Here is a 13,880-nt window from a genome sequence, read left to right as displayed (position 1 = left end):
GCCGTCGTGGCGCTTGAAGGGTTTCAGAGCTCAGTGGTGCCGTTGTGTCTGAGAGGGCCTTCAGTGAGTAAAAGACGGAGAGAGACATGGAGAGTACTAAGAGAAAGAAATACTCAAGCAGGGCAAAAAATGAATGAATGAAAACTGATGAATATTAGCCTAATTTCAGGGGGACCCCCAAACCCCCACTTTGGTTTTCAAATCCTCCCTATTTTTGTGGTCTCAAGGTTGGCAAGTATGCTGATCCTTTATCGTCTATCCCTGATCTCCGTTTCGGATACCTCATGCGTAGCTGCTCCCATGGGCGGCGCTCTGCCCTCCAGGTCCTGCTGGCGCCTCTGCTGTTTGATCTGGTTGAGGGAGGGGCGTAGCTGATTGGCCGCCGCAACAGTCTCCTTCGTCCAGTCGTCCACCAGTTTGTGGAGATCGTCGGTGAACGTGCCTCTCTTGTTGTTGCTGTTGTTGGTCTGGACCTGAGCGAGCCGTGAGATTGGCTGGGGAGACGGCGAGGGCGTGGCTGTGGTGAGCGATGGCTGCGTCTGACCGGAGGCTGTTTGAGCTGTGGCGGTGTTGAGAGAAGACCCTGAAAAGACACAAAAAGTCTTAAAAATCTGTCCAGTTCAAAAGAAAAACTGACGGTCAAATCAATTGGCTGCTGTATGGCGTAATTTAAGGCACTTTTGACACAATGAGCCTGTATTATCTCCTTCATGAAAGCCAACTTTTAAGGAAAATCCTCATGATTTTGTTGAGGCCAGAGTAAATGTGTACACAACGTATTTACTGTGAAATATTTTGCCAACATAGCAGCCAAAGGATTGCAACATGAGTGACTTTCATGAGTTATTATAGACAAATGAAATGTCTGATATGCAAGCAGTGACAAAATTCAGCAATCAAGACATCGACACCGCCATGCAAAACGACAACAAACGTAAATTAATGCAACAGTCTGTAGAGTACCCACATTTTCAACAATAACTGCAACAAAGTGCTGAAACAAAAAAAAAGAAAATAAAGTGCACACACAAACATAAGGAGGACTAAAATAGTGAGGACAGAGTAAGAGAGACAGAGAGTAAGAAAGTAAATGAGATAGTTACTACTACTGCGCTCTTTGCCTAGACATAGTCGTTTCAGAGTGGACCCTATAAAAAGGTAAAACAGCACAAGACAGAAACAGTTAGGCCAGGACACACTGCACACCACACGTAATGTGGACAAGCTGCTTCAAAAGCACATTCAGCTATCAAAACAATTGGGGAAAGAGAAGGAGGGAAAAGGAGGACAAAGGGGGTTTAAAAGTGAGGAGGACTGGAAGGAAGAGCCTAGGTGTACTCTATAAAATGGGAAATCTATTAGAAAGTGAACCTGACACGAAAGAGACAAGCACATCTAGCCTTGGTTTGGTTTGGTTTGTGATGGGTTGTAAATAGTTCCTGCACTGATTTATAGCAACACTGTCATGATGAAGACCATCATATTTCATGCTGCCTTCGAAATGAACTTACTGAAAACAACTGAAATGTTTTCTTTATTTTTTAACAATGTTGTGTTGGATACAAATCTGGTAAAAGGCAGTCACTATCATGTTAATTGCCTTTACAAATAAAGTAAAATAATCAGGGCTGTCAATCGATTAAGATATTTAAATCGCAATTAATTGCATGATAGTTACATTTTCACCTGTTCAAAATGTATCTTAAAGGGAGATTTGTCAAGTATTTAAAACTCTTATTAACATGGGAGTGGGCAAATATGTTTGCTTTATGCAAATGTATGTATATAGTTATTATTGGAAATCAATTAACAACACAATGACAAATATTGTCCAGAAACCCTCACAGGTACTGCATTTAGCATAAAAATATGCTCAAATCATAACATGGCAAACTGCAGCCCAACAGGCAACAACAGCTGTCAGTGTGTCAGTGTGCTGACTTGACTATGACTTGCCCCAAACTGCATACATCATAAAGTGGGCATGTCTGTAAAGGGGAGACTTTACAGACATGTAGAACCCATTTTTCCCCCTTTGAAAATGCCAAAGTTTAGCATAATTTAGGTTCCTTCGCAACAAGCTAGTATGACATAGTTGATGCCAGTGGATTCCTTAGGTTTTCTAGTTTCATGTGATATCAGTATCTTCACTAGCTTTAAAACTGAGCCTGCTACAACCTAAAAATCGCAAGTTGCGTTAATGCGTTAAAGAAATTAGTGGCGTTAAAACAAATTTGCGTTAACGCGTTATTAACTTAACTTAACTTTGACAGCCCTAAAAATAATTAATTTAATTGTAAGATTTAGTATAAATGATTGGTCTGTTAGTTGGTAGGGAGGAGACCGTAACAAGGTAATTGTGTTTTCTAAGAAAGGAAGACTGGAGCCTGGATTAAAAAGAGATCCCTTTGTCGATGTGAGAATGCCTGTGAAACAAAAAATGTGAAACCAAAATAAAAATAAAACGTCAAAATGAAAAGAGCACACAGATACTAGCTGGAACTCATCAGAGTCAGCACTGGTCAGAAACATGCAGGTAACTCAGGAGAGGTGGAAGGAGATAAAAGAAGTAATATTGATGATACAGCCCTTCATATGGCGGAGCAAGTCTCCATCAGTGCCCTGCCTGGCGCCTGCACCATGCACGTCTTCTCCGTCCAAACATGAGGGACAGAGAGCTGTCCTCTACCACAGCAAAGAGCCCTGCCTATCAGGGGAGGGCTGGGAGTGGGGGGTGGGGGGGAGGGGGGGTTCTCTCTGTTAGTATACAGAGGAGTGCTGACTTGGGCAAAGTGCCTGGACTTGGGGAGATGTTATACAATAAAAATTAACAGTGGATGGAAACACACGAAAAATAAATAGGGTATAATAAAGGCTTTCTCTCTCACACATGTACACAGACACACTGGTACAAACAGGCACACTGTCTAGTTTTAGATCTGACCTCAGGCCCATGTTTGGAGAGAACGAGCCCCAGTGCGCTGTGGGGGCTGTTTTTTTTAAAAGCCAGAAGCACTGCACAAAGCATTTGTATGAGGGGGAGGGGGCATTATAGATTATAACCACATATGAATGAATGGTTATGAATGGAACTGTGAACTGTGGATGATTGCCAGAGTACAGAGAAATACCTATAACAACCAAGTTGCAGCCTGGGCTGTGGCGAGGCCACACACACAGAACTAAAAGAGGCACGCACACCCTGGAAATGTTTCCTTTTCAATATTAATGCCAAGAAACTGAATGGAGTCCAGACTCTTTGGGGTCATTCTGAATTCACAGAGCCAGTTACTTTTTGTTCTACTTCAGTCTTTCTGATCACCAGAGACAGTGTCGCTGCTACAGGATTACACAAAGGCTATATTTACACAGTATAAGTGCACAAATGTACGACAAAGCACATGTTAGCTACTACAACTATCTGAAGGTCTACCCAGCAATGCAGACCAGGACGTGGTTTCAACATAACATACCAAACAAAAAAATCAGAGACTATAGCGAAACCCATCTAAATCTAAATGCCTGCACAAGGCGCAACAGGTCTGAAGTCATTCTGCAACTTTTCTGTAAAGAAAAGAGATCTAAAATGGTTCATTTGTCACTATCAATTTTCAAAATCGATATCCAAATGCAAGCCACTTGAATTGGAGTTCAATTTGCAACTCAGTTAAACATGTGTAGATTGCTGTCTGCCAGTGTCTTTCTTGATACTACCACCGGGGGCACCAAAGTCAGAACATTTTCAATTTTACACAGTGGATTTTAAAAGGTGCTAAATTCGATATTCATATTGTTAATATAGCATCAAACAACTATTTTCTATGTAAAGATATAGAGGAATAATGTCTACCTGAACAGAGAATGAAGTCACTCTCCCTCTGTGTGTGTGTGTGTTGTAATCAGAGCTTCTCTGTGCTTTGTTGACATCCTCGGGGCTGGCCATGCATGCTTTTAGTGCATTTTCGTGCATGTGAGCGTGCTCCACTGGCTAGCTCATGGCCGCTGCTCTGCTCAGCTCTCATACGGCAGTTACAGCTGATAAGCGTAGTACCCACTTCAGGTAAACACTGTTACCTCTGTCAGCACTTCGCCGTTGTTTGCACTTTTAGCGCTGTTAGCACCGTTAGCTGCGAGTCGCCTGCTCACCGTCGCCATGTTGAGAGGCAAGACAAATGTTCCCAATCCCGTATTTAGCGCCTTTAATCAAATTCCCATAATGGCGATAACCGTGTACATCAGAGGAGCAGGATGAATTCATCGTCCCAGGGTTTTAAATAAAAGCTGATGCAGAACTTCAAGCACCAAGAGGGCACAGATTATATTAATGGAAGTCATAGCTCAAGCATGAGCTTTTACCAGGAACCTGACTGGGAACCAAAAGCACCAAGTGTCACAAACACAATTCTGCACCAATTACAACACCTAACAGCTGTAACAGGTGAAGGGATGTTCAGCCAAGTCATAAGCTAAAACACAGAAATGTGACCTGCTACATTGATTACTTGAAGATGAAAAGGAAACATTTCCTGGCTGCACAAGCCTTTGATTCTGGTGTGCCTATGTTAGCTAGATTAATTTGACTTTGTAGACATGCGTGTCAACATCACGTGTGCATGTAATGGAGATCCTTTGGTGGTCAGAAGAAAAATATCATACAGCTTTGAGGTCGTTGAAGGAGGGGGTTGGGGGGGGGAGGCGGGGAGTTGTAGGAATAGAAAATGGGTGATGTACAGTATGTCAGGTGAGGAGGCCTGTGAGGAGATTGATATAGAAGATCCACTATATTACAGATATATAAATAAATAAATTGGTTGATAGAAGAGAGAGGCAGGTTAAACAAAGAGAAGATGGAAATGAGTGAGGGGAAATAGAAAAGAACAAATACAAACAGATGGACAGAGACACAGGTCCACTGAGGAATCTAGTGCGTGGTTTGCTACTAGATTTATAGGTGACTCTCTCTGACGTTTGGTGGTAAACCGTCCAGCCTGTAAAAATGAATATAAGAGGGAAGAAGAGAAGAAACAAGAGAGACACTTTGTAAAAGTGTACAGAGACTGGGATGAGAAACCCCCACCATCAAAAGCACCAGCAAAGGATACTAAGAAGGAGAGCACGCTATGCAGGATCCCACTATTATTATTATTATTATTATTATTATTATTATTATTATTATCTGGTGATTCATGAGAATTTTCTGCCAATAATTACATCTGATAATAGAGAGTGTTATTAGGGGAGCTGGGAAACTATCCAGTCAGGCTAGTGTGGTTGCATCTTTGGGGTTTTACCCTGATATTATTTGTTTGTGAATTCATTTATTATTGCTTATTTTAATGGGGTAATATAAAAGTGTTTACAGCTTGTAGTAATTTGCACCTGTCCCCAAATGTGCTTTTGTCACAGCATAAATAAGAAAAGAACACTACAATTCAAGAATGAATGTAGTAAAAATTTCTACAGTTTAAAAAAGTTTAATTATATATTGTATCAAAATGATCAAATAATAATATGTATAAAAAAATTAAGTAAATTAAAAACAAAATAATTTTGAACCACATTTGAAAGCCATAAATCAACCAGCTACACAAAATACCCAAAGACTTTGACTGAGGCTTAGATCTGACAAAAAGATTTTAGACAGAAATCTATGTTCATCAGCTGCACAATCTTTATCTTAAATTGAATTAAATCTAAACATTTCAAACTTAAAAAACATGGCAAAGTGCTACAGCTTAAAGCACAAAACTAGTGTCTTGCAGAATAATTTATGCGCTACAGTGACATTTTACAAAGAGGGATCCTGTGGTCACTAACTCCAAAATATTGTTAGCAAAATACATAAAGAGCCATATTTTATTATCTGCAGTTGTAAGCAGGTGTTATTGACTGTTAGAATGAACCGACCTTTTAGCTTTAAAATGTATCCGTCTCTATTTTTGTTCAACTGTCTAACTTGCATTAGACTAAAACGTGGCTTGGTTAATAATTTGGTTATATAATGGCTGCTGAAAAATTATGAGTCATATGTATTAAGTCAAAAGTATTATTATTATACATTATAGTAGATTAACTGTGAATCATTTTTCCGTTATTTTATTTTAATACCCGTGTATGTAGTTTTTGGCATGAACTGACTATTAACTCATTGCTCTTTGCTAGATTTATTTCTCCCAATGCTACATAAAAAAAACTATGACTTGAATTTACTTATAATATTAATTTACAAAGTGAACTTTACCACTTAAATTACTGGCTATAGTGCCAACCTCCAACCAATTATTGGTTATCGTTATAGCTTCAGAAACTCCTTATTGATGCATACTGATTACATGAGACACAGATGGTATATACCAGGACACAATGCACATATTGATGTATAGTGCATAAGTGCCATTTCTCATTTTCTCAATCTGACAGATGCTAGCCATCTCATTAGTAAATTTACAAATATTTATGTTTATCATATGGCTAAAATTGTATATATGTGTAATTGGTCCTACACACAGTACGAGGTGTGTTTGTGTCTGTAAGCCTTCGAGATGATGTCCATGGACAGTATGGACAACATTAACACTGTTAAGCATTTACCTTAGCCCTAGTGGCTGTTTTGTATATAGCATGTCCCGTCCACACACACATCAGCATGCACATGAACCTATAATGTGTACCTTGGCCAGGGCCAGCTTGGTTGGCCGTTCCATCCCCGTGTAGCCCAGCGTAGATGTTGTCTGAGGAGAAAGAGCCCTTTAAGGAACAGGGTTGCTGGGTGTGGACCTGCTCTGGGGCGGCACTGGGCTGAGTGCTGGAGCTAGAGCTGCCACTGGAGTGAGCAGAGCCGTCCGACAGAACTGAACTTTTAGCCGGGGAGCTGGATGAGCTGGCAGCACTATCACCTTGGTGAAAAAAAGAAGAAGAAAAGAGTGTGAGTCAGAGTGAATCACTCTGTGAATCACACACTCCTACGGTTTTCTGAACCTGACGCCATTCCTGTGTTTTCTACTTGTGTGCTTTCAGACTGAAAATGCTCTCCTATGCACACAATCACATAAACCACTTATCACCACCACCATCATCCAAACCCACACACCTTTCCTCTCTGTGGAGGTGTTAAGATTGTTTTTGAGCTGCTGCACCATCGGGTTGAGCAGTTTTCCAGCCTTCAGCTTGTGTTTGCTGGCCCTGCGCCTGCGGCCACTTGGGGGTGCAGCGTGAAGTAGGCCGACATTGGTAGGCAGTGTTTTGCCCAGGCCCGTGTACAGATGCTCAATCTCATTCCTCTGGAACGCCTGCAGCTCAGAGATCTCCTTCATGTGTCTAGTGAGAAGGTACAGGGAGAGAACAGACGGAAATTAACTGGCTGCTAGTCAATTTCTGCGTCTTTTTTTTTTTTTTCAAGCATTGCCTCAGTAATGTTTTCTCCATGTAGTCCACTAAAGCCTCTATCATTAGAGCATGCAGTCATAATACCTGCGTCAAGAGATCCTCTCCTGATGAGCTAAGTCATTTAAAAACCTCTCCATGTCTTTCAGAAACAAGTCGTGTCGACTCGACTGACAAACCTCAACTTCATCTGATCATTTTGTGGGATTCTACATGATCATTAATGTCACTGAAAATACTATGAGAAGGCAATAACTGAAGCTTTTAACGAGCTCTGTGCACAGGAAAAGAAAGTATTGTGATGTTCAAGCTAAATCTGTTATTTGTGCATTTAGTTTACCAGTATTATGATTAGACTAATATCAAACATTTGCATCTGGCAGCCAAACATAGCAGTCAAAGCAATGAGTCACATACTGCATTTTGATGAATCATCTTATCAAAGTCAAATAATCCTCATTGCACCTGTACCTGCACCACACTTACGGTTGCCAGAAACGAGTGCCATCATTTTAGCATGGCCGGTCTGCTTGCGGATAATCAGCTGTTTTAGCAAGTTACTGACACCTTTTTCATTCCATTACAAACCATTACTTTCTAATTTCTCTACTACTTGCAGCCTTAAGTCATGGTTTAGTAATTTCGAGTCGGGGGACACAATGCTACAAAATGTTTCCTAAAATATACAACATCACAGACTTGTTCTGTTAACAAGCTTGTGAAAAGTGAATGCTTGAAGTTCATGTTACAACTGCAACCTAATTTATTAGTTAATGTATCTCTCCAGTCTTTCAATGAAATGGGAACGCACACTTGTTTTTAATCACTTGGAAATACGATATCTACTTAATAACCAATTATAATGGGGGCACATAGGCCTCCTTTGTCAAAGATGTCATGACTACCAGGCAGTCATGACCATTTACCATGATTACATCCATCGTCGACATCTATTGTCAGTTAACATAATGATGTTTTCTGCAAAATGCATAGACTGTATATAAGAACTGGATGTAGTCCCCCTGATTGATATGTTGACGGCCGTTTTGAAGCCTCGAATTCGGCGTTATGGCCGTCGCAATCTTGTTTTTTTGCAATCAGAAGTGACATGAGAGGGTTAAAGTTCTGAGACGGAAACAGGGAAAACACCGAAAACACCCAGACTGGACAACGCCGAGGTAGCAACATTCCAATCGCAAGGTAGCCACGCCCTAAAACATACCCTGCTTTATGGTCCATTTGACTCTAAATGGGACCATAATTTACCAAATGAACATTATGCTGTATTGAGACTTGAAACTATCAATTGAGACCATAAATCACGTGAGAAGTAGGGTCATTTTCTCATAGACTTCTATACAATCAGACTTCCTTTTGCAACCAGAGGAGTCGCCCCCTGCTGGCTGTTAGAAGGAATGCAAGTTTAAGGCACTTCCGCATTGGCTTCACTTCTCAGACATGGAGGTAGAGCACTGGCCAAATGCCACAATCATAAATTAAATCATACACAGACTTCTGATGGCATACCTACACATACATACAGAATATGCAACACATTTGTTCAGCTGTGGGTGAATGCATTTGTGTGTAGGTTACTTTACTTTTCTCTCAGCTTCTGCAGTTCTTTCCTCATATCTGCATCCTCAAACTCAGAGTCATTGTCACTGCTGATGTAGGATGAGAGGGCATGTCCTGCAGCAGGCGAGGGAGCGTGACCGTTCATTGCCACGGGCTGTCGGCTCGGTGAATCGGAGCTCTGCTCACTTTTGCTCCGACCAGAGCGCCGCAGGAAGGCCACTGCCCTCTTCATGAGGTCGCTTCCACTGTGCTCCGACAGGGCATGAGCTGGGGGAGTGGGGTGGGCTGGAGGAAGGGCTACGCTGCTGCTGTCCTCATCTGCTGAGTCAGAGTAGAGGTGAGAGGTGTGGTAATGCCAGCTGTGATGGGTTGGCGTGTCGATCGTCTGGGCCCGGGGGATATGACGTGGGGTGAGATCGGGGCTGGAAGTGGGGGTGGCATGGTAGAAGTTAGGTGGGGCAGAGTAACGGTTACTACTGGGGGGTTTGGATGTTCCTGCAGTCGCATGATCAGCTACAGCTGTCACAGAAGATCTGCCCACAGCCACACAGTCATTCTCTTTCCTGCCTAGGCCCTGGCTCAGGCTGTAAGACCCTCCGGAACCACTAGAGGGTGCTGGGGAGCTGCAGGTGCTGCAGCTCGTCTTGCTTTTCTCTAAACGATAAATGACATCCGGTGGAGTGGGGATGATCTGGAAGGAACAGAAACCCATGTTCATAACAAAATTATGGTCCATAAACATCATTAACTAATGCAATGTTAAACCAACAAACGGGATCCAGGACAAACAATGGCATAAGTCATGATCGGTAATACAATTTAATTTAACAGATGTGCCATTTAAGGGTTTTGAAAGTGGATTCTTACTTGAAAACGGCTTTTGGAGCTGTATGAACTGGAGTTGGCGGTCACATCTCTTTTGTTCAAACCCCTGTTAGTGGCTGAAGGACCAGGAAGAGGGTTTTTCAAAACAATGACAATGATTCTCAAACCGGCATGCAGTAATAATACGATATGGACATAAATAATGTTACCCACCTGCCACTGCAGAGTCACTTAGTGCACCCACACTATCTGTGCGCTCAGGAATCTGAGGCTAACAGAGAGAAAGAGAAGGGTGTGTGAGGGGGAGGTTGGAATCATTTGAATAGTGGCAAGTAATCGCTACCTGCGCTAGATGAGTGTGGTGAAACTAGCCATTATCCTCTCCTGACCTCAGTTTTGTCTGAATGAGTCAGACCCTGATCTGTTTTTGGCAGAATGCATGCACACAATAAAACACACACACAAAATGAAGCTGCCAGAGAGAGAGATCACATTGAATTATGGTGCTGACAGCAGTAATTGTGTTACCCTTCCCTCTTTCTAAACACAGTATTAGTCTTGCTCTTTACAGCCAATAGTCAAATCAATGACACGGTGCGGAGAAACGATTCAATGATGCTGCCATTAACTTAGCTCCTAACCAAAGTCTGAATGCTCAGATTACTCTCTCACTCACACACACAGACAGTGTATTTTACCAGTGGCTCCCCTTTCTTCTTTGTAAGTGCTCCCTCGGTGCTCTGGCCGTCTGAGACTGGAGGTGAGCTGACTCCCTCTGTGCTGGAGGCCTGGGGGTCGGATGCAGTGCTGGAGGGCTGGGAGGGAGCGTGCTCCTGGTACAACAGGTTTCTCAGCTTCTCATCCAAAGTCTTGATTGTGCGGTCTACAAACTCCACCCTGCGTGGTCCCTCGCTGTCTGACTCGCCTGGACCCCCGCTCACTGGCTGCTGTTGGCTTGACTGGGAGTTCTGGGAGGTCTGATGTGCTGGACTCTGCGGCTGGGAGATGACGGTCCCGGGCTGCATAGGCGTGGCGTAGGGTTGCTGCAGGACCACAGACTGATGGGATGCCAGCTGAGGGGGTAGGTCTCCAGCAGGACTGGCCTTCTGGTTGTGCTGATTAGTTTGAGAAGAGGTCAAACTACTAGCCGCTCCGTTATCAACAGCATTCACATCCAGAGAGACAGGTGGCACAATAGCGCAGCATGGAATATCCGTTACCATAGAGACAGCAGAGATGCAAGGCTCTTCCACAGGAAGGGAGTTGTGATGGCTGGCCCCAGCAGCAGCGAGGGCATGTTTAGTTACACAGGGCTGAGACTGCTGGATCCAGGTTTTGTCAACATTTTGGTCTTGAGGTTGCACTGAGGTCTGAGCTGCGGGGGGCACAGGGGAGGAGGAGGAGGACAGGCTTTGGGAGGATAAAGATGCGACGGCGGTAGTCACTACAGGCGTGTTGCTGTTGGGCCTGACTGATGAGGAGGCAGACGTTTCAGATTCTGGAAACATAAAAATATGACGTTAATTAGGAGTAGAACAGATTGGGAGTTAAACAGCCAAGGCCGTGAAGAAGAGAAGCTGGGTCCTGTGGGTGCCAGGGTGTTACATCACTGCTTGTCTTCCCCCATCAGGCTCTGTCAGCTGGCGTATAAATCCCACCCATTTCTGCCTAGAACCACTGCAGAAGCACTCTTATATAACTGACCCCTACAGATGAACCACACAGAAGCACACTCTGATGCATGCACAGTGTCTTCACTATCAACAGCAGCAAGTAAGACGATTCAGTTTATTCTATACAAAATATACTCCTGGCAGAGAAAACTGCTGCTCACGATGCTTATGTTAAAGAATTTCATTTAGTAAGTAGTGCATCTTAAGACACAAAAGAAGCATTAATGATACGCTGTATTTCTGAGCGTGCAGCATACCCAGGGCTGCAGAGGTGTGAGATGTAGTCTTCTCTTTGTCTAACACAGGCGTCTCAGCCACAGGGCAGATGATAAACCAACGCTTGCCAGTGTGGAGGACTGTCAAGGACAGAGAGAAAGAAAAACTCAGAAATGCACATCTACTATAAAACCAACTCAGCAGAAGAGCTAAAAAGGTATTGACTGACCACTTTGAAAGCGAAATAGAAAAAGTGAGAATACAAACAGATTTCAATGTCATTCATAAAATCATCCTCATAACAGGCTTCTTAAGAATGCAGATGTACAGGGAGGCAGCTGAGTTTAACTAGAACTGAAACATGTGAGTGGATTTTGTTTGAGGGAATATAAGTTCCAGGTGGCTCAAAGTCTTACCATTTTGCTGGTACACTAGCTGTGGTGTGCTGGGTGCGGAAGCCTAAAGAAAACGAAGGATTACTACACAGATTTGATGCATGTGTATCACTTTAATAGGCATTTAAAAGGTTTCCTCAGCCAGCTAAAGAGCTGAACCTCAGAAGCAAATTCAGTTAGATCAAAATGTCACATCAGCAAGAGTGGTATTTTTGGCAACGTGCACGCAAAGTCATCTTGAGAGCGCTGTCAGGATGATGTATCCGAGGCACTCGTAGACAGATTGTGCCATCGCAACTATTAACTGTCAACAGTTCCCTTCTCACCTCCGTTCCCAGAGCGCCAGCGCCTTCGCTCTGTTTGGGACTGCCTCCCTGGTCGGAGTTCCTTTCACCCTCGGTGTCCTCGCTCAGCATGTCCTCAGCCTTGTCCACGATGTCCTTCAGCTGCTCAATGAACACCTCTTTTTCTAAAGGCAGAATGAAATCATTCTCCACCTGAGGGGCACGATGAAGAAAAAGGCAACACAACATTAAAAGGTTTTTAGCTTACCAAGAAATGGAGTTAATGAACAAAATGATTGAAATTTCCAGACACATTCTCGATTCAATTTTATATCCAAGAAAATCCATGGACTACTTTTGCATAATTTGTTAAGTTTATTAAGTATTTATGTCTCCAAGCAGTTCACATCATAAAAGTTAATTAAATGACTCGCTTTAATAAGCTTCACAAGTAGGCGTTTGCCTTGGACCACCTATATTATACATGATAAGTTTGTGGAGCAGATATGCCATCAATATTCATCTATCTATAAATATGAGCCCATTATGAATTGATTGGGATTGGAGGAGAGAAACGTAGCAAAAGAGAGAGAGAGAGACAGACAAATGTTTTTGCTGCATTGCAGCTCAGAACAGCAACACGGAGAGTTTTAGAGTTCTGAGCCATAAGAAAGCATCTCAGGCAGCTGACAGCCATAGACTATATATGTGTGGACGTAGTCACCGTGACGTCACCCATTGGTTTGTGGACTGCTGTTTTGAAGCCTCGAGTTTGGCGTTTTGGCCGTTGGCATCTAGTTTTTTTTGTAACCAGAAGTGACACGAGAGGGTGGAGTTAAGGACAGCCGAATGCCGAATAAGACATTTTTAGGCAACCAAAAGGTTATAATTAACTTTAATGAACTGAAAACACACTGTGGAAGGGTTAAAGTTGTAAGACGAAAGCGTAAACAACTCCCAGACCGGACAACGCTGTGGTAGCGACCTGTCAATCACAAGGTAGCCACGCCCTAAAGCATACCCTGCTTTATCGTCTATTTGACTCTAAATGGGACCATAATTCACTAAATGAACATCATGCTGTATTGAAGAAGACTTGAAACTAGCGATTGAGACCATAAACTCATGTTTACAATGTTTACTGAGGTAATAAATCAAGAGAGAAGAAGTAGGGTCATTTTCTCATAAACTTCTATACAATCAAACTTCTTTTTGCAACCAGAGGAGTCGCCCCCTGCTGGCTATTAGAAAGAATGCAAGTTTAAGGCACTTCAGCATTGGCTTCATTTCTCAGACACGGAGGTTGCCCACTGGTCACAGCATGCTACAAAAACCTTTGCATCAATTAAAGTGGCAGTGACTTTGTCTCCTACATACCATGTATGTAGCAATCTCCTCCGGTGCATCTCCATCCAGGTCAAACTTGAAAGTGACCATTTTGTGGTTATGAGTTTCCAACTGACACTCGACCATCTTATCGCCAGTGTTGCACACCTGCAACAAGAGCAGACACAATAAATACATTG

The 13,880-nt window shown here is 42.8% G+C and overlaps 1 protein-coding gene across 11 annotated transcripts in view; it reads right to left on the bottom strand.

Annotated features, from left to right (window-relative positions):
- The window catches only part of LOC119489529 (serine/threonine-protein kinase WNK2-like), a 49,160-nt gene that overhangs the window by 3,064 nt on the left and 32,216 nt on the right, over positions 1-13,880 (bottom strand). For 8 of the 11 annotated variants that reach the window (XM_037772073.1, XM_037772075.1, XM_037772072.1 and 5 more), the window contains 13 exons: positions 13,732-13,848; positions 12,397-12,567; positions 12,092-12,134; positions 11,717-11,815; positions 10,485-11,284; positions 10,000-10,057; positions 9,829-9,911; positions 8,985-9,652; positions 7,091-7,317; positions 6,672-6,896; positions 4,890-4,988; positions 1,104-1,148; positions 282-583 (listed from right to left, as the gene is read on the bottom strand). In XM_037772073.1, coding sequence (XP_037628001.1) covers positions 282-583; positions 1,104-1,148; positions 4,890-4,988; positions 6,672-6,896; positions 7,091-7,317; positions 8,985-9,652; positions 9,829-9,911; positions 10,000-10,057; positions 10,485-11,284; positions 11,717-11,815; positions 12,092-12,134; positions 12,397-12,567; positions 13,732-13,848 — 2,937 coding nt within the window. The remainder of the gene's footprint in view (positions 1-281; positions 584-1,103; positions 1,149-4,889; positions 4,989-6,671; positions 6,897-7,090; positions 7,318-8,984; positions 9,653-9,828; positions 9,912-9,999; positions 10,058-10,484; positions 11,285-11,716; positions 11,816-12,091; positions 12,135-12,396; positions 12,568-13,731; positions 13,849-13,880) is intronic. The other 3 variants (XM_037772074.1, XM_037772078.1, XM_037772079.1) reach the window with 3 other exon arrangements.

The sequence above is a fragment of the Sebastes umbrosus genome, chromosome 6, assembly GCF_015220745.1.
Source record: "Sebastes umbrosus isolate fSebUmb1 chromosome 6, fSebUmb1.pri, whole genome shotgun sequence".
Taxonomy (NCBI): Eukaryota; Metazoa; Chordata; class Actinopteri; order Perciformes; family Sebastidae; genus Sebastes; species Sebastes umbrosus.
This window is presented reverse-complemented; position numbering and strand designations above follow the sequence as displayed.